General features: G+C 37.2%; 1 protein-coding gene and 1 non-coding gene across 3 annotated transcripts; both read right to left on the bottom strand.

Annotated features, from left to right (window-relative positions):
• Positions 1 to 4,922: 4,922 nt before the first annotated feature.
• Positions 4,923 to 23,899, bottom strand: LOC110102723 (PRA1 family protein A1). 2 transcript variants are annotated; one of them, XM_020831180.2, is made up of 8 exons: positions 23,522 to 23,899; positions 23,317 to 23,357; positions 23,114 to 23,192; positions 12,459 to 12,545; positions 12,281 to 12,369; positions 12,120 to 12,191; positions 11,907 to 12,023; positions 4,923 to 5,421 (listed from the first exon to the last, which is right to left on the bottom strand). In XM_020831180.2, exons 1-7 carry the CDS (start codon positions 23,677 to 23,679, stop codon positions 11,920 to 11,922), a joined length of 630 nt encoding a protein of 209 aa, XP_020686839.1. In that variant the 5' UTR covers positions 23,680 to 23,899; the 3' UTR covers positions 4,923 to 5,421; positions 11,907 to 11,919. The 2 variants fall into 2 exon arrangements, with proteins under 2 accessions (XP_020686839.1, XP_020686840.1); XM_020831181.2 differs by lacking the exon at positions 4,923 to 5,421 and adding an exon at positions 5,493 to 5,694.
• A 345-nt stretch (positions 23,900 to 24,244) lies between these two features.
• On the bottom strand, positions 24,245 to 24,318 carry TRNAV-CAC. The gene has a single exon. It is a non-coding gene; the product is annotated as a tRNA-Val (tRNA).
• Positions 24,319 to 26,236: the final 1,918 nt, after the last annotated feature.

Below are 26,236 nucleotides of genomic sequence, written 5' to 3'. Positions count from 1 at the left end.
ACGAACAAAATGCTATCAAATTTATAAGAGCAAGTTTTTATCATTTATCTTTCAATTAAATATTGGGAATGTCGATTGCAATTGGGAAGAAGACGGCTGCAAGGCGGCGATGTCTTAAACATTGAATGCCCGATCACGAAAGAGGCTACAAAGTGCGAACTTGTGGGATGAGCAACAATGCTTAGGATGATAATATTCACTACTAATGAAACTCTCAATCAAAATTAGGAGAAAGTTAAAACAAATCTAATGTAAAAGAGAATATCATGATGAGATCTCACGTGGGGGTAGGAGTACAAACGAGTCAAGTCGAGCTCAAAAGACGAGCCTGGGCTCGGCTCATGCCATTGAATACGAGCTCGTGAGCCAAATAGAAGTTTAAACTAAAAGTAAAAAAAAAAAATCTAAAAGTGAAGATATCTTATCAATCAGTGGATGGATTTGAGTATTCTTGGACTTGTTTTGCTCTTGGAGAGATCCTCTTCAACTGTTTAGAAGACTCCAAGGGTTGATTCTGAATCAATTGAAAGTTGACTTCAAATATTTACTTTCTCTCTCTCTTCACCAATGGAAGTTTTGGAAGCAATGAAATGGTGTGGAAATACTTGGAGAAGGTAGAGAAACTCATGGAGAGGCAGAGGAAAGAAACTTGGGGGTTGGAGGCAGCTGATAGAGTGTGTTTGGGAGCCAAGGAGAAGGCTGCTTGGGTGAGTGACATGGTTGGGCTAAGTGAGAGGAGGGGACCACATCTTTCCTCTTTTGGCTAACCACGGCTTGGGCTTGGTTTAGGAGCTGGTTTAGAGTTAGCTTTAAGGCTAGTTTGAACAAGTTTAAATGGGTTTTGTTGGATGATTTGGAGAAGAGGGAAATATGATGATTTTGGCCACTTTAACCCATTCCTTGCTTTTGAAGGGTTTCATTGACTTGTTGACCAGTCAATAGTCAATGGTGATTGGGATAAAGTTTTGGAAGGGAAGGCTTCAATTGTTTTTGGGAGTAATGTTAAGGTGTTTGAGGGAATGATGTTGGTAATATTTTGTCAAATTGGCATGGCTCGCCTTTCGTTTGCTCTGCTAGGGTTTCCGCTATCTTCTCCGTCGCGATGATTGTTGTCGTTTTGGAGGTTGCTCCTTCTTGTTTTACCTCAGGTATCTTCTATTTTTTTCATGGCTTCCGTCCGCCTTCGTGATCCTGGTTTCCTGAAGGGGGCTTCTTCGCCTCTTTCGTTTAAAGATGCTTTAGCTGGCTCTTCGTCTAATTTTCCTGAGTTATGCGTATCTTCTCATCGAGGTTTACCGGCTTTGTTTATTTCTGAGGAAGAAATTCGGTCCCTTGCGGCACCTTTTGATTTCGCTTTGGTTGGCCGTTTTCCGGGTAGGCGTCCGTCTGTTGATGCGATTCGAAACTTCTGTTTTAACTTAAAGTTAATAGGTGAATTCTCGGTCACTGTTCTTAATCACCGGAAAGTTTTTATCAAGTTAGTGAATGATTTTGATTATTGTCGTATGTTCTCTCATAGATCCTACTTTGTTCAAAATTGCTTCATGAAAGTGGTGAAATGGTCTCCCGATTTGGATGTTGAGGTGGACTCTCCTATTGTGCCGATTTGGGTCTCTTTCCCCCTTCTGAGACCTCATTTATTCTCCCCTAGAATCCTCTCTGCTCTTGGTTCTCTTTTTGGTCGTCCTCTCAAGTCAGATATGGTGACTGCGTCGGGCTCTCGTCCATCCATGGCTCGTATCCTGGTTGAATTGGATGTCACGAAGAATTACCCTGATAAAATTTGGGTTGGATCTGTGAAAACAGGCTATGTTCAATAGGTTACTTTTGATGACATTCCTTTGTTTTGCATGCATTGTCATTCCTTAGGTCATTCTAAGGATGCCTGCCCTATTTTACATCCTATTGCTAAAACTGTGGTTGCTATGTCTGGAATCGAAAGTGATTAATGGTAGCTCTAAGGATTTTAATAATGTGCTGGCTGTTGTCGATAAGGATCCTGATGTTGCTGCTACTTTGTTATCTCCGAATGCGCTACCCTTTGTCCCCCCCTTCTGTGAAGTTGAGTTCTCTGGTGCCTAATGATCCTGCAGTTTCGAACTCTCTCCCTCCTGGCTCTGTGTCGGCTAACGTTGAGTGTGATATTAATGATAATGTGGTGGTGATTGAGGGTTCTCCCTCTGTTTTTTTGGGTGAGCTTGGTGCTGTTTCTGGGGGAAATTTTGTTCCTGGATATACAGGTGTGGTTGAGCTGGATAAAGTGGTTGATTCGTCTCCTGTGGTGGGTGAAGTATTGGTGCGCTCGCCTGTGAATGAGTGCCATGGAATTTTGCCTGGTGAAGCTCCGATTTCACCTGCTGTTAATGTGGTTATAAATGCTGATTCATTGCAGGTGGACAATTTGAATGGACTTGCGATTAGTGCTAATAATCTGGTGGACGTCCCTGTAAATGTGGTTGATACTATCAATATGGTCAATATTTTAGGTGTCAAACCTGGGTTAGATGTTCGGAATCATGTAGATTGGCTACATGTTTCTTCTGAAGCTGAGTCTGAATCCGAATTTTCGGAATGTGATGTGGCTTCTCCTGATTTTTATGGTGGTTCAGACCGAGGGAAAGATTTTGCTTTGGTTCGGGGTAGGCCGGTACTCTCGGTTGCCTCCCGTGGTCGTTCTCGTGGGAGGGGCCGTCGAAGGAGATAATTGGACTCAATGTTTTTGGTGTTATGCTCTTTTTTTCTGATAACTGAATTGTTCTATTGCCTGTTGGTTGCTGGTTTGGATCCGGACTATGATGTGGCTGGGGCTTGTGTCCTCGTGGCCTTGTGGTGGCAACCTTTCATTACTGGACGGCCCGTTCAAGGCCTCGGAGATGCTGGGAGCCTAAGCTGAGTACCGAGCCCTTTTTCTCATTGTATCCTCCCTTTTTTTTTTGTTTCTTTTGGCTTTGGTTCTTCTCTTGTAATCATTTTTGTTGTTTGATTAATAAAATTCCTTGTTCTATTAAAAAAAAATGTTGGTACATGAGTGGAAAATTAAGAATGAGCTTGAGTTTAACCATTTATGGCAAATTGACCAAGTCAAACCAATAAAGATTTGACTCATCAAAATGTTGAAAATGCATGGAGCATACTATGTAGTGATTTTGAGGGTTCAATTTGATTCGAAAATGCTTGAAGCTTTTAATTTGAATTTGATTAAGTGTATGGTTGATTGGGTCAACCAGGTCAAACCATGGGTTGGGGTTAGGTCCAACGAGTTTAAAATGATGTTTTGGATCCAATGGATGTGGTCTCATATAATGGTGAGGCCTCCTTATATGAAATGCATGGTTGGACCCTTAAGAGACATTTCGGTCAATTATGGTTAACTTGATCAACCATGTCAAACCAGAACGTGGGCTTAGATTCAATGCATCCCAAATGATATTTAGAAAGCATTGGTAGAGTTTTTAAAGGTTAGTTAGAATAAGTCATATTAAAGTTTAAGGGAAAAATTGATTTTCCTTAAGGAATTTTAGGGTTTAGTAGGCCCATGGTCAACCAAGGTCCACAAAAAGTTCAATTTTTTTGTTTAGCATGTCATAACAAGGACCATAAATATGTTCAAAGGTTTTGGGGAAGGTCCCGAGGTCAAATTCCTGACGATGAAAAGTCAAGTGGCAATGACTGCAAATATTTAAAGGTTTTGCAGTTTTTTAAAAATCAATTCAATTTTGGGAGTTAGAGAGCTCATATTGGTCTCAAATTTGAAGAATCGACCCTCGAGACATGCCAAATCATTATGCAACTAATCTAAATGAAATTTTCGAGCATATTTTGTCAAAGGGAAATAAAAATAAACATATTTCTCTACTTTCAATTATTATGGGGTATATAAAGCAAAATTTGGTTACATACATGGCTATATAAAATAGAAGATAAAAATATAATTGTCATATAGCCCAAATAAAATTGGCAAACTTGATGAAATCATCCGCCAAGCTCCTAAGAAGCCATTGGCTTAGTGTGTGCTAATGGTTGAATAGCCAAGTAGCCAATTAATCCTTTCTCATGATGAAAGTCATCCTCTTGAGCAATCGCTAGGGTTGACTTTATATATCATACTCACCTAGTTGGGACAAGTTATGAGATTGCAAGCATCTGCTTGATACAAGTCCTCTTACAAACTAACAAGTCTCTTTTGAGCTAAGATCGAATTAGCTTGGCTTGAAGTATATTGCCTTAGAAAAACCCCAATTTTCTTGAGATTTGGGCTTAAATCTTTGGATATTTACTATGAAAATAATAAGACAATATAAAAAATATTTTTATTCAAGCATTCATAAATTTTAATGAGTCTTTATTTTAGTATGAAATATTAGTCAATCAATTCAATGTTAACTTATAATAGTATTTTTGTCCACATCATCTAATACTTAGCCTATAAATATGAGATTATTGTTTCTCATTCAAACACTTGTTCAGCATCTCGTTATTGCCTTTGAGCTCTGTGTTCACCAATTCCTATAAAAGATTAGTTCCAAAAAAAAATAAAAATAATATTTATAAATAGGAAATCCACTTCTAGAAATGTCCTCCTTATAACATATAGTAAGAAGCAACATGTTTTAAGATCCAATAATGAGTTTGATTTCAAAGCATTTGCCCGCAGTATTAGTACCCAAAATTATTTTAGAAGACATAAAAGAGCATACTAAAACACACAGCAATAACATATCTATCATCAACACTTCTCATAATCGAATATAACCTAATTTATAACACACTTGGAGATCCATAAAAAATTTCATTAAAAAATAAATAGAGAATGAATTAATTTATTCTCCATATATTCCAACAATAAATCAAATCATTGGCATACTCATCGAATGACTTTGCAATCTCACGGTAACACTTGTAAAACAGTTCAGAGGATGGAATTTTTATCATCATCATCATCATCATGACTTGTATTTTCTTACATCAACACCACCTATTTCTTGTGAATATAATGTAAATATTGTATGGTAATTACTTAATGAAACAAAATCATATGGAGACACAATTTGCATGTTACATTCACAAGGGCCTCAACTCAGTACCTGAATACAGATGCACTAAACTGGACTAATAAAACATCTACACTATGAGAAAATTTAGGTAAAAATATTCTTACCAAATTAGATATGGATGAAGTTTATAACCATTAGATTCGTTTTGAGATGAGTGCAAAATAATTAAATTTTATATTGCACTTATTTCAACACATACAAATGACTATAAAACCCATTCTGACTCAATTTGGTCAGCATATTTTTCCTCTGAAGTATCAGCCACATTAAGTCTGCAGAAGCTGAAACTGGCCACCTGATACAGGCTTTGCGCATTTAAGCAATCAGTCGGCCATTCGAATAGCATGCCACTTTCCAGACAGAAATTCTGCAAGGAGTACAACCAGCTTTATAAAATCGTAATTAATAAAAAAAAATTCTGAAAGCTACCAATTGATGTAGCTGCTATAATAACTTTTACAACATTAAGGATGGGACATGAACAAAATAAATTCCCACTTCAACCGGTATCCTTTTATTTCTAATGAATACAGAAGCAAATGGTCTACAACGAGAGCAAAAATCTACAGAAATATTTTAGCGTTTTAACAAAAGAATCGTTTCTAATACTGGTAGTAGCCTTCAGTCGATCAAACACCATCTGGTAGAGAGAATACAATCACCAGTAGCAATAAGCAAAATATGACACATGAAAGTTTGTAGGAAACCATGGTACCATAATCCAAAACATGTAAAAGAGCCAAAAAATTGAATGGACACTGCCCAAAAACATGCCATAGACTTTGAATTCTAGAGTACTTCAATAATTGCATATTTGATTGGAGATTTTAGGGTTGAAGCCAAGATCAACTTCCCAACCACACAGTTAATCATGCCAAAAAAAATTTCTGAACGCAGCAAATTGGTGTAGCTGCTATAATACTTCTAAAATCCAAACACATGCATATCTCATGTTTTGAGGTTCTTTTCATAGATTGATGAGTATGATCCATCAAAGGATTAGCGTTCATACATAAAATCATTGTATCTCCAGGCTTATTGAGATACAAAGATTATGCAACTGAGAGCCACGATGGATCAATATGGCCTAAACAAAGTCAGCTTGAACCAGCGTGCTTCATGCATAGTCTGGCTGTAAGGAGGTGGTGACCTAACAAATTTTTACCCTGACGATTATTTGAGGGGGGTTGGAACAAGAACCCAACTTGCTGCCGCCAAGATTAATTCATTAGCTTTGCCAGATCACGCCAACACACTCGTTACCGCGCAAATTGAGTAAATGAGGTTTTGCAATCTAAGTCATTGCGATCTCCATATACCATTATTTCATAAATCATTTATGTGACTCCTCTCAAAGAGACTAATATTTCGATGCAAAAAGGCGATCTATAACCGAAATTTTCTAGCAACTACAAATTTGTGGACTAACCTTCTCAAATATACTATCAAAAATCTGATCATCAAAATTTTAATATGTTGCTTCTGATGAAATATGACATTGAGATTTACAAGAAAATGTATTTGGTATGTTAATTAGAGGCATCACTTCTAAACTAGTGTCAAGTGCTCAAGTACCCATAGCCCTAGTGGTTCAATCGGGCCAACCCAGGGACATAAATGACTAAATACTTTTTAATCAAAGGTGCGATCATCATCATTCATTGTTGATAACTATAACGAATCCTATATTCCTATAAAAATCAATAAATTTACTCCAATTTAGTTCATTTAGGGCATTCTAAACTTATGGAATGTAGGAGAATTATGGAGTTTTGACCCTCGGCCGCCTTCTCAGGATGTTATTTCCAACCTTAAATGGCCATCAACTTTAACGGATATTGAAACCTTCCATCAAGTATTAGGAGTAAATCAAGGACCTTAACCTCTTATGGGAGGAATCCTAGCATGACCTTTTGAAAATGTAAACAATATGGGCATTGTGCAGACATACACCAACTTCAAGTTAAGGAATAGTTGCATGACATATCTGCTCCATTGACAACCTCCAAAGAATGTCAAAGATATGGATTCATTGTTCACCTCTCTAAGAGTCGCATTGCTGCATCTCCCCAACCAATTCATCGTCAACTCCTAACTCCGATACTCTTTACTCAACTATCACCATCATTCATATAAGTTCTTCACTAAAAGTATGTTAGTTCAATTTAGAATCTAACTGTGTTGATCAATCAGGTTTTATTGTTCCACCTCGGGTCTCAATTCAGTATGTTGAGCTCGTTGGGGGATTGTAGGGGATTCGCACCCCAAAAATTTTTTTTCCATATAGCACCCTGGCGATGTATACCCAAGCACCCCAACACTACATAGTTTAGTGGAAAAAGATAGAGAGCGGAGTGTTGCAGCGCTCCAAATCTTGGCATTGCCAAGGGGCATTGCGGCGATCTAGACCCCAATGTTGCAGCATTGTCATACAGACAAAAGACAGAGAATTGAACGCCGTGGCGCTACGAGGCGGACAGAGCATTTTTTTCTTATTTTTCATTAATGGTTGGTCTCTTGGTAGTTGTTGTGCATCTCTTTATTTGCTCTCATGTAAAAACGATGTAAGAGAGAAGAGAGAAAATGAGAGGGTGAATAAGAAGATAGATTTGTACTAATTCTCCCAAATTTTCATAGTGAATTTCTTGGTGCGGTGTGGCTCCGTGGTTTTTTCCCGGTTTTGATTTTACCACGTTAAAATCCTAGCGTTCTTTTCTTTTGGCTGCAATTTTATATTTCTTGTTTGTTTCGCTATGTGGTTTTACTTCCCACCCAACAAAATCCTCAAGTGTGACTCCAAAAGAGCTAAACCTAAGAAGGTAAGTAAGAAAACAAAGTCTTCTCCTCTTCAAAAGCCCTGCGAGGGTTCGCAGATGAGTGAGCTTCAAAGAGTATCTGGTATTGGATAGGATCCCCACTAAAGTCATCAAGCAAGCTCATCCATACCAATTGGGTAAGTGAAAGATAGGATTTTGCCTATTCAAAAAGCCCAGTGAGGGCTCATCAATGAGTGAACCCTAGAGGGCACCTAATAATATATAGGGTCTTCACAAAAATGTCCTTGATAGCAGCTCCCACCGAGTGAGCCCAAGGAGAGTAGGTGAGCAGACAAAGCTTCTTCCTAATCAAAATCCCCAAAAGGGACCACCCAATCTGTAAGCCATGGGAAGGAATCTAATATTGTTGAGGTTGTTATTAGTACAATTACCCAAGTGAGTTTCATAATTGAATGGTTCCTCAAAATGGCATATTATGCATATAAGGAATATGCATCCAATGCACTAAAGAGAGATAAGATTTTGTGGCCATAATTCACTCACCTAATGCATTTAAAGTAAAAACTATCTTCAACATTAATGTAGCCAACACTACATTACTCATTGTTATCAAGTTGACTCCTTCATAGATACAAAAAATGCATCCCTTGTTATGTGAAATTACATACACCACTTCGACAAACTTCGTTCTCTACATGTCATCAGTCGTGTCACACAGTATACTTCAAGTAGTACCATCACCCCCTATATGACCAATTGAGTCATTTGTACCTCTTTATGCAGCACTATCACTTAAGTCAGCAACATTGCACACTCAACTACATACAACTCTAATGATCACCCCTTAGTGACGTATATCACTCATGCTACTTTGTCAACACCTACCACCTCCATTATTAGCAAGACTTTGTCAATAAATCATCTTACTAAGAGTGATGCCTATTAGCAAACAATCGCAAGAAGAAAGACATTGGACATTCATTAGAGGATCAAGCGCATCATTAACAGAACCTCCCAATCCCCCATAAAGGAATAGAGGGCAAGGGCAATCATGATAATGCCCTTTGGCATAAACCAAAATGCATGCTTTTTAATCCAATTCAACAACTAATTGCCACATCGTTGGCTTAGGATCCTATCTAAACAAGAGTCCAGAGAGGATGTCCAGAGTACAATATAGCTAAAAGGGACCTTGATCAAACAAGTTTTCTTAAAATTTTCATGTATATAGGAGAAACTCCATAGAAAATGTTCAAGAGGATCTAATCTCTGTCTGAAAGTCGTCAAAACAATCAACAACTAGACTCTTCACTCCCCTAGGCAAGGTCATAACTTCAACCTTAAAAGGATGAGAGCGGTCAAGGTGGACAAGACCTTAATAATCCTAAGTAAAAGATGTAAAAGTCTGTGTTGCACCTTGAAAAGGATTCAATCGGTCCTTTCGGGATTAATCCAACCTTTCTATAACAAATTACAATTATCGAATAACACTTTGATCAACAATCTTGAAAGATGATCAAAATCCTCAATGGATTCAATTCAACTTCTTTGTCATAAATTATGATTTTCGAGCAAGGCAATCAACAATCCTGGAAGAAAGTGAAAATCCTTAATGGATTCAACTCCACTTTTTCCATTATATACTATGGTTATTAAATAGGATTCTATTCGACAGTCCTAGAGAATGGCTAAATCATTAGTGTATTTGTATACCTCGGACAAGATTTAGTGAGATTCTCATAAGGAACCCATTAGATCAAAACAAACAGGGATCAATAAGTTTTAAGACAAACTTGATAATCTTAACAAACCTATTTCATCACCCATAAATCCTTAAGCAAGGAGCCCACAAAACTTGGCCACTTGGTAAGTTTTCAGCAAAGCTTCAACAAGCTCTTTGTTGGAAAATTCATCATAATGCAATGGCTCAAAATTCAATCAATGTTCTTTATCTTCAACCCAGCTTCCAATGCAAATTGGATAACTGAAGATTCAATTATATGATTAACTAATAAGATATTCTCACTACAAACTCAATGGACCAATCAAGAAGTAACAAAAAAGGCCCAAAGATACTATTTTTCTTTTGCGACGGGAGCAAATGGAGTATTTAATCAAGATAAAATTATTAGGCTAGCTAATGCCTTCAGCAACACGCCTAATTTTTTTTTTAAAGAATACAGTTTCCTATACAAGTCCAGAAATTGGAGTGTCACCACTTCAAACCAGCATCAATAATATGAATGGCCGCATGCTTATATTATTACTTCGTTACCTACTTCAATGTCATTTCCTGCATTTAAACATATGACTCCATTGCCCGCTCTTCAGCCGGCATTATCACCACTACTTAAATTTCCAAATGCAGCTTCTTCACCTTCCAATTGACACAAATAACTTTCCTCAATTCATTGTTGACTTGGATTCTCGTGCCACTTTGTATGGCTTTGACGTCAACTCATATATCACAAATAAATGCCTAGCCGCATAATCAAGAAGATGCATTCAATAAATAGTAAAATTGATATCAAATCTGAGAGAAAACCCAAGTTAACATCCAATAAGTGGTTATACCACGAAATTTTTCTTCAAGTTATGATATTATACATCAAGTATCCTTGGAAGAGGAAATATGTTGGACATACAAGCAACTGTTGAAATTGTAAAAATACCAATTAATTGAGCAACATTTTCAACGAACTCAAAAGCATCTCAAATGACCAAATTGATGTCCAATTACTTCAAAACATCAAATTAGAGATCATACAAGCCCAAAAAACCCTCACTAAATGGGTTGGCTCGTTAAAATAAATACAACTATGCCAAGATTGTCCGATTCAAAGCATAACCGGAGCTGTATATCCTAATTCAAGTTGGACTGGCCAGTCTTAAGCCAACCTCCATGCAAGGTCTATGACAGTGTCAAGTGAAAGAAGCCAAGATGGTGGTGGTCCTTCTAGCCGTGCCCCTCTGATCACTATAATAAGATCCAAAGTAAATTTCACTGAGAGCAATATGCTAGTGTTCTCTAACCACATTAAAGCGTTACTATGCAAACTGACCAATATCTCCACAGACCTCTATTTTGCAAGCTATATGTGACTAACTTCTCTCAAATAGAGAAACATTTCAATTAAAAAATGATGGTTGTCATAATAGTTTTCTAACAACCTCAAATTTGAGCAATGCACCTTCTCAGAATTATTCTAAGTAATCGAACCAACAAAATTTTGCTAACATCTTCATTGGATTTGTGGGTTAAAACATGTAAGATGGTATGTTCAATTAGTCAATCAAAGGCATTACAATGGTGATCACCCACAAACCATCAAAGGTCCCCATAGCTGAAGTGGGTCGATTAGGAGTACTTAAGGGTAAGATCGTTCAACCACTTTTAGATCATGGAAACATCATTCATTATATATAAATAAGAAGAATACTCTAGTACATTTTGAATAAGAACTAAATATCACTCTCAAAATATACAAATAGAATATGATTCATACATTGGGGGACATTATGAACTTCTAGAATGTAGGAGAATTTTGAAGCTCTAGCTGCTACATGAATTCTTGTGACACTCAGGTACCTCCTAAACCTTCTTGCACACGCTGGACCATACCACATGATTTTTAACTTTCAGAATTTTCCAAGCAAAAAATATTGTAACCCACTCTCTTATATTTGACTGATTTTGCGTGTTGTCATAACTAGTAATAGGCTAATAGCTAAGGTGATTGAGGTTTACTTTCTCTTAAACTCTTCCAATCAAAAAGACTAAAGGTTCTTTTTCATATAAGGCCAATAAGATTGCACGATAATACTAAATATCAACCAATCTAAACTCCGAATTAAATTGCAACCCAACAAAATCTATTGGTACGTCAAAAACAAACATTTATTGCATAGACCAAGTGCTTGATGCGATGCACAATGACAAAAAAAATATGAGAAAACATTTTCTTGCATTTAAGCAGCTATGTAAATAAATAAATATATTTCAAACAAAAAAAAGACACCCAGCAATAATGAAAACTCAAGAATAAGGAGTCTGAACCCGAAACTAGAAACTTACATGAGCTCAAAGGCTACAGATCACTATAATTTCTCCATACTGCACGAAATTCCTCGCGGAATGTATTAAGACGTGCTTTCAGATTGGGAGTTTTAAAACTGGCATGAAGTAATGTCGCTACAACAAATAAAAGGGAGAAAAATTAAAAACATTTTAATCTCAAACGATACATAGACAATCGAATAGCAAATTAGTAACGTGTTTTATTTATACCTAAAAGACCAATTGCCAGTGCCCACAATACTGTGAGAAGGCTAGAAGAAGTAAACCATAGGATGCAACTAGCTAGAAATACAAAACATTTTGGTCAATCAAGATTTGTTGCAAAAATATGACTATTTTTGTCATACTGAAAAGAGGAAAAACTTATAAACCTCCTGAAAATATCATGACAAACACCCAGCGAGGCCAGCCACATATATGAATTGCCCTTTTTGATGATGGCCGCCCCCGAAGAACAGGCCTGATCAGGATTACAAGAGCAAATTAATCACTAACAAGTAACATCATAATAAAACAATGCTTCAAAGGAAAGCATTCAGGACCACTCACATTATTGGCGGCCGCATTTTTGCAGCCAAATGGGGGGAGAATTTCCTAACAGTCCTCGTTACCTTTTCATTGAATGAAACTGCAAAACTGTACAATAATAAGAAATCAGCCCAAATATAGTACTGTATAACATTTTCAAACATTAAACGGAATAAACAGGAAGTTGATGCAAAAAATTAAAGAAATTATGCTTGACTGAATACAAAGAAAACCAGCAAAATGTGAAACCTGCATCATATGCATACTGGCAATGAAGGCAAAGGGAACAAATAAACATGGATCACATAGCATGCACAGCATCATAAAAAAATGCAATGTTAAATTCAGCCCAGCATCTCCAAGGCCTCAGTATAGCTCTTCATCAAACATAGCACAAATATGGGAACGAAGAATCTCAGGTGAATCTTTTCCAATGCGCAAGAAACTATGGCATAAAATCTAACTCAGATTAAAGAGAAGTGTATTATATTTCAATACTGAAGAGGAGAAAAATTAAATAAGTTATGCATCTGTGCTTTGCGGATAAGCAGATATTGAAGAGATTTTCATGAATAAGTCAAGCTTTTGTTTTTTTTTCATCCAACAAATAAAGAATTTCAAGCTGTGTAGTATTCAAACAAGATGATCACCCAACATAATTCAACAAGACATTCATTGAATGATTGAACAATTTTTTCCAAGCACTAATAAAACAATAATACAGATTTGTGTCCATTCATCTATGTATTAACCACTGTTGGCATCCACAAAAGCACACTGATCACAATAGCATCAAGATCATCCAGCCGGTTGAACCAGTCTACAGTCCAGAGAAAGATCCGAGCTAACATCCTAGGGAGGCCACAATCATGAAAATCAACTCATAAACACTTGTTTGGGTAAACCATGCAAACGGACGACCTCGTTGAAATAGAGTTTGGCAATGTGAGAGGCGTCAGATGTTTTGGAGCAAGGTAGGAAATGAGCCATTTTGGAAAATCGATCTACTACAACACAAATGGCGTCATTCCTATGGATAGTTTTGGGCAATCCTAAGATAAAAACCATGCTAACATCCTGCCAAGGGCAACTGGGGACAGGTAGAGGAGTGTACAGACCAGTGTTTTGTTTGAGTTGTTTGGCCAGTTGGCAGGTGTGACACCTACTGACCATCCAACCGACATCTCTCTTCAAGATGGGCCAATAAAAATGATACTCCACGGCTTCAATTGTTTTGTCCCAACCGAAGTGCCCAGCGAGGCCTCCGGCGTGGAGTTCCCAAACAAGAAATTCCCTAAGGGGTGTGTTAGGGATGCAAAGCTTTTGGGCTTTGAAAATATAATCATCCTCCAAAAGGAAATCGTTCACAAGGCGCATGCTCCCTATGGACAAGAGAGAGTATGTCTCCTTGAAGTCGGGGCATTCCAAATAGTCCCTCTTTATTTGGTAAAATCCCACGATTTCATCTCTCATCTCAGTGGTAGTCATCATACAACGATTGAGAGCATCAACAGCCTTATGTCTAAGGGTATAAGTATACTCCTGAAGAAACTCTACCCATTGACCGTGAGGAGTTTATATAACGCAGAGCTTCGTGGTCTGAGAAAATGAAAAACTCTTGTGGGAGCAAGTAATGTCGCCAATAACGAAGAGACTGGATCACAACATAAAACTCTTTGTCATGTGTGGAATAACGCTGCCGAATATCATTTAGCTTTTCACTGAAATAAGCTACTCGGTGACCTTCCTAGGAGAGGACTACTCCAATTCCGACCCCCGAAGCGTCGTAGGTCACTTCGAAGATTTTGGAGAAATCATGAAGTATCATCACTAGGGCTTCCACCATCCTTTTCTTAATCTCATCAAAAGCTCTAATGGCTGTTGGGGTCCAATGGAAATCACCCTTCTTCAGATAATCAGTGATAGGAGATATGATAGTGCTGAAATTTCGAATAAATCTCCTATAGAAGGTGGCTAATCCGTGGAATCTGCGGACTTCTCGGATGTTCTGAGGGACAGGACATTCAACAATGGCTCTCACCTTCTCGGGATCTGCAAAGACCCCTTGGGCTGATACGATGAAGCCCAAAAAGATAACATAATATACAAGGAATGTACATTTCTTAGGATTGGCATAAAGCTGTTCCTTCCTTAAGATCTCACAAAATTGTCTTAAGTGGTCCAAGTGCTGACTCACTGACTGACTATAAATAAGAATGTCGTCAAAGTAGACGATGACAAATTTTCCCATAAACAGGCGAATCACTTGAGTCATGATCCTCATGAAAGTACTCGAGGCGTTACTCAACCCAAAAGGCATGACTAACCACTTGTAGAGACCATCCTTGGTCTTGAAGGTAGTTTTCCACTCATCTCCGAGTCAGATCCGAATCTGGTGGTATCCACTCTTGAGATTAATCTTGGAGAATAGAGTGGCACCCGTCATCATATCGAGCATATCGTCCAACCTCGGAGTAGGGAAATGATATTTGACGGTGATTTTGTTAATAACATGGCTATCAACACACATTCTCCAAAATCTGTTCTTCTTAGGAGTAAGAAGGGCCGGCACCACGCATGGACTAAGACTCTCTTTAATGAAAGTATGAAACCTCGCTACAGCAACTCATCTACCTGCTTCTTAAGTTCGGCATGCTCTGAGGGGTTCATGCGATAGTGTGGCAGGTTAGAGAGGGAGGCTTCATGGACGAAGTCTATGGCATGCTGAATGTCTCTAAGTGGGGGTAATTGATCTGGGAGATCATCAGGAAAACCATCAGCATACTGTCCCAGAAAGGGTTGGACTTCCTGAGGAATGGGTTAGTCAGATTCGATGAGAATCTCACTACCAACTAAGGCGTATAGAGGTGCGCCTTGAGCAATCTCAGAATCCATAATCTTGGCGGTGACCAGGTTCAGTCCTTTCTTGAACTTAACATGATTGGATTTTGAGTCATCCTTAACCCGAGGCTGCGATGGCAAAAGCTTAATATTTTTGCAAGCATGTTTGAACACGCAGGTGTTCGAACGCCCATAGATGTGGACATCGTTATCAAAAATCCAAGGGCGGCCCAAAAGGATCTATCCAACATCCATAATCAGCACATCGCACCAAACATTCTCCTTATAGTCGGCAAAGGAGATAGGTACGATGCTTCATTCTTTCACCTCCAAGGCAGTGGAGTTGACCCACGCTACATTATACGTGTTGGGGTGAAGAACAGCAGAAAGAACCAACTTGGATACCATGCTGGAAGATAAAACATTTATGCAGCTACCACTATCCATTATGACCTTACAGTTCTTATCCTTGATTTTGGTGTAGGTGTGGAAAATCACCGTCCTACGCCAGTCAGTAGTGGGAGTCGAGTGTGATAGCGCGCATCTCACCATGCAGATGAGAGATGTATACAGTTTCTGAAGGCAGAGAAGGACAGCAGTGTCATCATCATCCTCGAAGAATTCGCCTTCATCCTTGACCTCGTGGATCTAATCAACCTCGGGCTCGAGATCATCCTCAGTAATCTCCTCCAAATCTAGCACTAGGCTGTAGGCATTCTCCAAGGTAGTGACGTTCCGGGCAAACAGCTCGTTGCGAAGATCCTCTCACAACCCGGTACGAAACATACAAGATCTGCGCGGGGGTGGTAGAGGTCTCCCCTTTGCAGCGAATCAGGTAATCATCGAAGGAAATGATCTACTCCTTAACTGGTTTGTTGCCCTGAGTCAGCCTATTCCACATATCCAACAACCTAGGAAAGTACGAGGGAGGCAAGTACTTCTGCTTAAGTTCACGCTTCATAGATGGTCAATCGATGATGGGGTAATCATTCCTGGCTTCCCTAAGGCTCTCTAAGTTGGCCCAAAACTGACTTCCCCTACCCGTGAGTTTCATCTCGGCAAAACTAACCTTCCTAGCCTTGAAGATATTATATCACTTAAAGAAATTATCCATATCTTTGACCCAGTCCAGGAAGAGCTGGGGATCGAGAGTGTCATCAAAGGTAGGAGCATCGACTTTAATGTTCTTCATAAGTGGTATGTCAGGATCATAACGAGGGTCATGTCCAAAGTGAGAAACTCGATGATTGGCATGATGCTGCCTCTCATCTGGCTAGGTATCATCCCCATACATAGAAGGTGGTCTAAATGGGGTGTAGGGGGTTGGATGTTCCCTAGATCGCTCAAGTGTATCAAAACGTTCAGTGGTGTCTCTACGAAGCTCGGCTAGGTCGGCTTGGTTTTCTTTGAGTTATTGGCTAATGGTGTTCATTTGACCTACCAAAAGGTCTAAGTCCTTCTCAGTTGTTTCGGGTCCATAGCTAGATGCTAGGAGACACTTGGGGATTAATCTAGAAAGAGAACAGCACCAAAATGCAATGATAGACTCTCTAGAATGACACTAAACGATGCAGAAATTACTTGGACAGCAAACTACAATAAGAAGTTAAGTAATCTAGGCAACTAGGGAGGTTGTTATATTAAGGACAGCACCTTAGATACTTAAGAAACGCACTAAATGAGTGCAGAAATTTACTGGATAGCAAACACAATCATGATTTAAAATAATTAAAATGAAGTTATGCATGTGAAATTAACTAAGCATGATTAAGCAAAACCCTAGGATGATTTCTGGCATGAAAATCCTAAGCTAACCATGCTCTAATACCAGATGATGTAAAACTAAAATGTTTTAGATGTAAGCGACAAGAATTGCACGATTTCTTGAATAAGCAAGTAAGATCAAACCATTAGCAATCAAAACGACAAAAGAAAACAAGAAAGGGGTGTCTGCGTTTAGGCCAAGCCACTTGCCAAACACTTGGAATATCAAAATAAATTAGAAGCTCAATAACATGCATAATAAGTAGTTTTAACAAAATTTCTAATCTAACAATGAGTTAGCCACATAGAAGGCACGCTCAAGTCCTACGTTTATTAAGCTTGGCAGAATTAGGCGAACAAGATCATCATGAAGTAAATCAAACCACAAAGAGAGTTAGACTTAGGAAAATACAAGAGTAGGAAGATTGGAAGACCTTCGTCATGGCTTGGATATAATCCTCCACTGAATGGTGCCAATTTGCCCCTTTATGGCCTCCACAAGAGTATCAAGAATGCGCTCCACGTATTCCTCGATGGTGTTGTCAATATTCGGATTGACGTTGAAGAAGGTTGAATGAACGATGTGCACGAAACCTTGCTCGTCGTAGGCAAGGCTGTAGTCAAGATCAGGATCGGCCATGCATCGATCTTGTTGCGTCAAAGGTTGAAGGAGGTAGCCCTTTGCTGCCCTTAATGTTTTCCCTTTGAGAGAAAGGGATTTTCTCTTGATAATCCAAGTAGGAGAAGGCAAGAGAGGTGAGCGGCCAAGGGGAAGTGACTTGGGGAAGCTAGGTTCAGATTTTGGGAAAATTGAAGTGGAGGGAAATTGTTTCAATTAATCCCTTAGGTTGGAATTAATTAAAGAGAGAAGGGGGGATATAGGCGGCAGCAAGAAGAGAGGGGCTATGGGATTTATTTCCAAATCCCAATATTTGATTTTGGGAAGAAATAAGAAGATATGGGGCTTAGGAAATTTCGGCCAAGGAAGCTTTGAATGTTTGAATTAATTCCAAAGGGGGAGATTGGGTTTTAGGAAATAAATCCAAGAAAATTGGCAGAAAGAAAAAATAGATAACAAAAAAAACCACAAACCTGGCCATTTCCAAGGATGGTGGGTGATCCAAATTCCCTCTCCAAGGGACCTCGCTCCAATCTCTCAAACTCTCACAAGAACTCAAACAAGAAGAAGAAATTTTATCATTCAATCATTCATTAACTTTAGAAGAAGAACATAAGAGCTATAAATAGCCTCGTACAAACTGACTCAAAGGTAAAAGACGACATTTCCCTAAGGGCTTACATACGACTTCCCTTAAGCAAGGAGTAAAAACGAAAAGAAAAAAAAAATACAACATAAATAACAAATAACATAATAAAATAAATACATGAAATGACTCAAAAATACATTGACTCAATCGTGGCCCTAGATCTACTGCCACGCCACTCATATACTTTCCATGCTCTGATATCCCCATCACATCCCTTGTGCCTATTCTTTATGAGTGTCGATATGACTAGCTCTTGATGGAGATTACTCGTAAAGCCAAGGTGACAAGGAAGAGCACACGAGTCAAAGGCTTGTAGGAAAGAAAGACGGAAAGAAATTTTTCCTAAATATTACTCAACAAGGATGGCCGAGATAAGAAATAGAGAAAGATAGAGAAAAAGAGATAGAAATGTGAAGTACACGGATGACTTTAGCGTGGTTCACTCAAGTGACCAACATCCATAATGAGTTTGCCAAGGAGATTTATTGAACTCATAAAAGAATTGAGACACACGAGATCGAACCCTACATAATCAAGTATTCCTTCAGTAGAATGAAAGAAGTACAATAGAGAGGAGTAAATTAATGATATGAATGCTCTCATATCTGAGCTACTGCAGGTTCTAGGAGAAGAAAATCAAGAAGAGAAAAAGAAGAGAGGAGAAGAGCTTTGCTTATGGGTGATGTCTGAGAACAATCGAGCCCTCAGAAGTGTTCTTGGTGCCTACACAGAGAACCTAGAGTCCACCCTTCTTGGGAAAAAGCAAGCGAGAGAGAGTTCTGAAAAAGAAGAGTCTAAAGAGCTTAGAGCCAGAAGAATCCAAAGAAATTGTTTGCCTAAACTGAGGAGACATTTATAAGGAAAGAGGTATGTCCTCATGATGATTGTTGTTCCATCATTTTAAGGCAAGTTCTGACTATGGTTGAACTTCAAGACTAATGATAAACTAGGGTTATGGTCATGCATCATCTTTGGTTTGTACAAGTTTCGTTAGCAGAGGTTATGCTTTTATCTTATTGGATCAAACAAGTGACAACAATAATTATAGGTGGCAGTAAATGCTATGCCTTAATTACAGTGGGCTGAATGGGCAGTGGTAATAAATACAGTGGCGCGACAATATGAATGTTGGATCTTCGTCATTAATGCTTAAATATCCATATACTATGTTGCTTTCGATGTGTTTTCCAGGCATACAGGAATGCATGAGAAAGGAACATCATCAAACCTGAAGCATTCCTGAGCAAAGACAACAAGGTTACGGAGGCTGAAGGATTTCCCGAGCAAGTTGAGCATGCCTCCTCGGACCAAAAATGCTTCCGACAAATTCTAGAGTATTTTCACAGGAACCTCCAGACAACCCTACAAAAGTGGTTGAAAGACTTGATCTCTTGAACTACATGTTTGCCGTGTAGGGTTGAGATCGTCTTCTAAGTTGGTGCGACTTTTGGAGGCTACACTAGTGGCATCGCCCATGCCAATTCTTTACAGATAAGGAGAACACAAGTCATAAGTGCCTCAATATAATTAATAAAGAGTTCATCCTGTGGGGCTTAGGTTAACCATGTCACAATATTCGCCTTTGTTGACATGGGTGTAGATGTTCAAAAATTCCTATGTGCAAACCTTAGTAACACCATCCATATCTACCTTTCTTGGCATGGATGGAAGGTTTGTATACCCTTCATAATGGTTACGCGGAAGTGCTATAAAAAATTTTCACCTTTTTAGAAGCTGACCAAACCACCGCCCCACATAAGTGTGCCACAGGAAAGTGCTACCAAAATATCCAAGGGAACTTAAAATTATAACATTTCAAAATGAACTAAGCAAGGACCAAAAACTCACCAACTTGGCTTGAACCTTGACATAAGCTATGGCTTGGTAAAGTTGAAAAAAAAAATGTTGAGCAAAGCAAAGCTTCCCTAGCTCCTTTTGACCATAAATGGGGTAAAAAACACAAAAATTTCGTGGGAAAATAATGTTGGATGTGCCAATAAAAGCAACACATAATTAAAGACATATTTATGACTTCCCCAAAAAGAGGGAAATTTGGCCCACATATAATTAAGCAAGCCCAGAGTATAATTGCACGACCCCGAGACATATAAACCTTTGTCCATGTGTATAAATTGTGCATACCCATAGTTCATGCATGTTACACAATAACAGAAGTAGGTTCACTGCTTAAACTTATAAGATAATCTTGTCAATCAACAAAACACAAATGTATACGAAGTAATTTATGGATGAACTAAGGAAATCTATGTTTTATATGAGAGCTTTATATTCTTGAAGCACAAATCATTTTGATCTACCCCACACAGGATAAACAGTGTATGTAACATTCACCGCAATGATATTCAAGCAGAAATAATGAGTTAAGTAAATATGAGATGAGAGTAAATCTAAACTATAGAGTTCAATGGACACAACTGATATTTACATAGAGTTGGATGGACGCAACTGAAATTTACGTAATTCTACCCGATGACCTACATTCATCCTAGTCCCTAACCCGAATCAAGATTCACCATGCATGCTTATAACCACAAGCTCACTCCTTTGCTACTCGCAGATGAGAAAACCTCTTACATTGCTTCTTCAAAAATATGCATTCCCTCACCATAGTAATGGATAAGAGCATCACCTTTGAGCCAATGCTTAGCAAACTCCAGGAATCCTTCTTCCAAAGTCTTCCTTCACTACTTGCAAATGGAGATACAAAAGAATGCAAGATGATACAATATAAATACACAAATTAAAAATTACAATATTTAGAGAGAAATGTTACTTTAAACTTGTGCTCAAGTTATTAAGAGGATGAACATTTTATTACGTTCTTCTTGATACGATTAACCTTTATAGCTCAAAATGCTTTCTCTTTAATCTATGAAAATATAAGTGGAACTATTTTCTTAATAGAACAGATGATATGTTATATATAAAGGAAAACAATCAACCCAAATAGTGTACAACGCAGTGCAACACTTAGCGATGACTCAAGCCTAACCACGACCCACTAACTGTTAAGAAAATCCAATTAAACTCAAACTATATATCAAATTAACTTACAGTTTATACATATATTATAACTCTAATTATAGCCTTATTGTTTAAAAATACATTTTAATAAGTTTATAAACATAATTAATGAAATTTTCTTTATTTTAATTAGATGTTCATCATCATTGAGACATTCTAAAATAAACTATTACTCAATCATACATTTAAAAACCTAAACAGAAGAGCCGAGCTATTCTTTGAAAGCTACACTTTACCTCCTTAACATGTATAGATTCATCATATATAGCTCATCTTTAAGCTTCAAAGCCTCTAAGCAAGCACAATGGAATGATCATCATTATCATGGTTTAGCTAGCACATGTACAATATTTAGGCACTCAGCAAAGCATAAAAAGGCACCACCACAAGGTTTGTTATCATCAAATCGATAGTGAGCTACACATGAGTCAATGAGCTCATGTGGTCAACAAAACCAAGGTCCACATAGTAACCCAAGTCATATCTATGTGAGCAAGCCAACAATGTTTTTAGTAACTAACCTAAGGCCAAGATAAATACCTTTAAAAAAAGTATTCATTCTTGAAAATGCCCCTAAAACACACTTTAGCCATGCTCTTGATGGCCATGGCCCTAAGCCTTTGAGAGACTTGACCCATCTTATTGGACTGAAAACCTTGCCACCAAACTTTGTAGCAAAACCTACATTTTAGACACATTTTCCACCCTTGGTCTCTGTGTATCACCTAAAAGAAGGAATGCATTGAAAATAAAAAGAACCCAACTAAAGTCACAAAACCCAAAGTCATCTCAATCATTCCCTATCTCCCCAATGGAGCAGCAAACAAAACAAAATACAAGAAGCGATCACTAATTAAAATAGAGCCTCATAATACCCTTAGTTGATCATCATCTCCTCTAAGCGAGAAGGGTAAATAAAATCTAGAGGATTGTGCCCATAAAAAACCCCAAACAAAAAGAATAAAATCCTAAATGAGGGCAAACTATCTAAATGGTATATTATCCACTATCTAATTTGGTCAATGAAAATATATTTTTGGCTCACGCAAGAACCATTAAGTTTTGGAGCCCATAACCATATAATGCTAATCATAAAAAATTTGAAATTTTATACAGCACTAATTATATTCTAATGTATGAACATATATGGATGTTGGACTCCATATGCAACACTACTCATCTGTTAAACTCTAATACTTTTGGAGCCCATAACCATTTATTGTTTAGAGTTTCAGAAATGAGTTTGAAACCATTGATGATTCCATATTAAAACATTTCTATATGCAAACATACATCAAAAAGACAAAATAATAAACCTGGCACAGCAGAAAAAAAAAAGGTATAACAGCTACAACACAACAAAATTACAGTTTTTTATGTTATTCAATATTTTTAACACAAAAAAAAAGATTTAATACCTTATTTAATTCGTAGAAAAATCAGGAATACTTGCTACAATGAACAATAGATGCCAACTAAATATGATGTTTTCCATCACAGTAAAGTAGCATGGAAGAGCCATTAAGCAAATTCATTACAATATTATTTTTTTTACTGGTTCAAAAAAAAAAATTTGCATGTGAGAATACACACCCTGCTAGCTCCTTCCATGGCAAAGACCATGAATTGTTCTAGCATAAATGAATTAATCATACGGTATGGTTTAACCGTCAATCATTAGCCCCTTAAACACAATCCTACATGCGAAATTGACAAACAAAGATTGTTTCTGGTACCCAAAACATTATAAAACTTTACCTGTCATTCAAAAAAACGATGCTCAAGGCCATCAATAGTGAAGCAATAATGGAAAGTGGCTTCCGCAGAAATCCCATTCCTGCGTTACGAACATTAAAATCCCATATATCATCCGCAAACTAACAAGAACTTCGAACTTAAATAAAGACTAGCGGATGCCTCATAAACCTCATCCTCCCCCATCGCAGCAAGCCTTTTCTTACCAAGAATGAAGATGATCATTACAAAGTAGTTCGTCCTGTAGCTGAAACACACAAGGTAATGAAGGACATCAGTAAACAACAACCGATCTACACAACAACTTCGAAGGTAACGTCTTCGGAAACACAGAAACTAAAAAGCACGGCAGAAAGAAGCAAACAAAATAGCCATATAAAGAAACGATGAATCGCAATTTGATCCTCTCACTAGTAAAGGTTGCACTTCAATCGGCTGTTCCATTTGGAGTAAGACCTCGGGAAGGTGAATCGGGAAAAGAATTCAGAGACCGGACGAGGGGGTGAAGACCACTCGACCTCTCGAAGGGCGTCGATTAGATCCTCCGTCGTCACGTTCCCCCAATCCATCGACTACGTGATCCGCAATCAGCGAGTAGTTCTCACTCTGAATGAAAGTTTCGATCGCCGGAGGTTAATTAAATATGATCTTTAAAAACCCTAATAAGAGGGAGATGAGGGACGACTCCGACAACCGGGAAGGTATCGAGATAGAGTTCCGTAATCGACTTGGCCTCGAGGCAGGGAAAGGTGTTTACATTTTGCCGATTACAGGCATTTTTCGTCTCAACGGAACGACATACAATTACGATTAGTTGGTAAATTTACATATATGCCACTTTATAATATTCTATTTATATATTTAACATCTAAAATTTTAATATTACATGCACACCATCCTATATTATTTTAATATCAAATATACCACTCATATTCCTTTCCTATCACTCATATATAACATTTATACCACTTATATTTGATATGAAAATAAACTATGAGTAGTATGTATGTAATATTAAAATTTTAGATGTTAAATATGTAAATAGAATAGTATTAAGTGGTATGTATGTAAATCTCCTTTTAGAATTTTATTTCTACGTTTTCTCAAAAATTAATAAAATAAATTATAAATTTATGTCTGAGCCCGGGTTCGAAACGGGGACCTCTAGTGTGTGAGACTAGCGTGATAACCAACTACACCACCCAGACGATAAATTGGCTTCGGTTTGGTTATATTTTTAATTTAAATAAAAGTTAATGTAGTTCTTACGTTACGTACGAGGTACAATATTAATACACATCTAGGTACATCTAAATCCTTTATTTTAAATAAAACTTATTAGATGACTTAGTTCTTGTATTTGTAATTACATAAACTAATATCGAGAGATCATTAAGTCAACAACAACAACATCAAGCCTTTATCCCACTACGTGGGGTCGGCTATATGAATCCTTTTTCTCCATTGTGTCCTATTAAAAGTCAAATTCTCGTTTAAATCTAATAAAGAAAGGTCATTCCTAATATTTTCTAACCAAGTCTTTTTAGGTCTACCCCTACCTTTCTTAACATAAGTCAAATCTAATACCTCTACTCTCCTAACCGGGTCATCGCAAGGCCGCCGTTTTATGTGACCAAACCATCTAAGGCGACTCTCTCTCTAATCTTATCTTCTACTGAAGCTACTCCAACCTTTTCACGTATATGCTCATTTCGTATCCAATCTCTAAGGGTAAAGCCACTCATCCACCTGAGCATCCTCATCTCTGTCACACTTAACTTAGTATTATGCTTTTCTTTTAAAGGCCAACATTCGGCACCATAAAGATAAATTTAGTTCTAAATTGGTAGAAATGTTTATTTATGGTGACTGAAGGCATTGTCTTGGGGCATAAGTTTTCTAAGGAATAAAGATAGACATTGTTAAAATTCATGTCACCAAATTTTGTTAAAGGAATTAAAAGTTTTCTTGGACATACATGATTTTATGGAAGATTTATTAAGGCCTTCTCTAAAATTTCTAAACCTTTATATCATTTATTAAGAATTTATTTGTGATTTTTTTAAATAAGCATCGAATTAAAAAAAAATTAATAAGATGGTTCTCCGATGCCAATGAGAATTTGACTTTTAATAGGACACAATGGAGAAAAAGGATTCATGTAGCCGACCCCACGTAGTGGGATAAAGGCTTGATGTTGTTGTTGTTGTTGTTGTATGGTTCTCCGATGCCATACAAATAGAGAAACACTTCTCATAAAAATGTGAATATCAATTAATTTGCATTCAAATTAATAACATAAAATTTTTTAAACATGCTTTAATTTTATCAAATATGACAAACATGGATGCATCTTGTACATCATCATAACTAAAATAAATCTGATCATAAAAAATAAACCTAGGAGAATATAACATAGATCATATTATCAGACTAAATTAAATATGTAAATCCAACAACACTTTATCATGCCCAGAACAAAAAAATTTCATTACACGATAATTATTTTCTAAGACTAAAAAAATTAAAGTTTTATTAAGAATTTAAAGTTTTAAATTTAAGAATAAAAAAAAGCAAAAAGTAATTTAAATCCTTTTATATATCTTCCAATTTGAGGATTCAAAATTATAAAAAATATATATATTTATAAATTAACTATGCATGTCTAAAATGATCGGATGAAATTGGTTTATAAAATCAACACCTTACAATCCCACAAAACCCATTTGTACCTTAAGGAATTGCTCAAATGCCAACAAATTTAGAAAATTTATTATAATTAAAGCATAATAATATTCATGTTATGGTGAATACAGTTTACAATTAGGACTTATAATGACTATTGAAATAATGTTTTGTTGTTATAGGTCAAAAAATATCTTTTAAAATTTAAGAGTTATTACAATATACCCACCTTAAAATATATCGTTATTGACATTCGTAAATCAAAATAAGTTAGAAAAAACATGGATATAGCTTTCTCATATCAGACTCCTTCCCTCTTGATATATCATAAAAAAATTATATTAATCTGGCGCGAATCTCGGAGACAAATTTGAGTGGTGAGCTTCCAAAATTAAAATTGGGATCATCTAAACTCCAATTAGAACAAACTTATAGTCAAAA

The sequence above is a fragment of the Dendrobium catenatum genome, unplaced genomic scaffold (genome assembly GCF_001605985.2).
Source record: "Dendrobium catenatum unplaced genomic scaffold, ASM160598v2 fragScaff_scaffold_1557, whole genome shotgun sequence".
Lineage (NCBI taxonomy): Eukaryota > Viridiplantae > Streptophyta > Magnoliopsida > Asparagales > Orchidaceae > Dendrobium > Dendrobium catenatum.
The sequence above is the reverse complement of the archived record's forward strand: the minus strand, read 5'-3'. Positions and strand labels throughout refer to the sequence as shown.

Excerpts from the sequence above, each read along its gene's own strand:
- LOC110102723 (XM_020831180.2), bottom strand. The coding sequence starts at position 23,679 with ATGGATTGGGGGAACGTGACGACGGAGGATCTAATCGACGCCCTTCGA. Across the intron at positions 12,546-23,113 it reads ATCGTTTTTTTGAATGACAG|TTTTGCAGTTTCATTCAATG; the intron begins GTAAAGTTTTAT and ends ATTATTGTACAG. Across the intron at positions 12,024-12,119 it reads ACTGGCAATTGGTCTTTTAG|CGACATTACTTCATGCCAGT; the intron begins GTATAAATAAAA and ends TATTTGTTGTAG.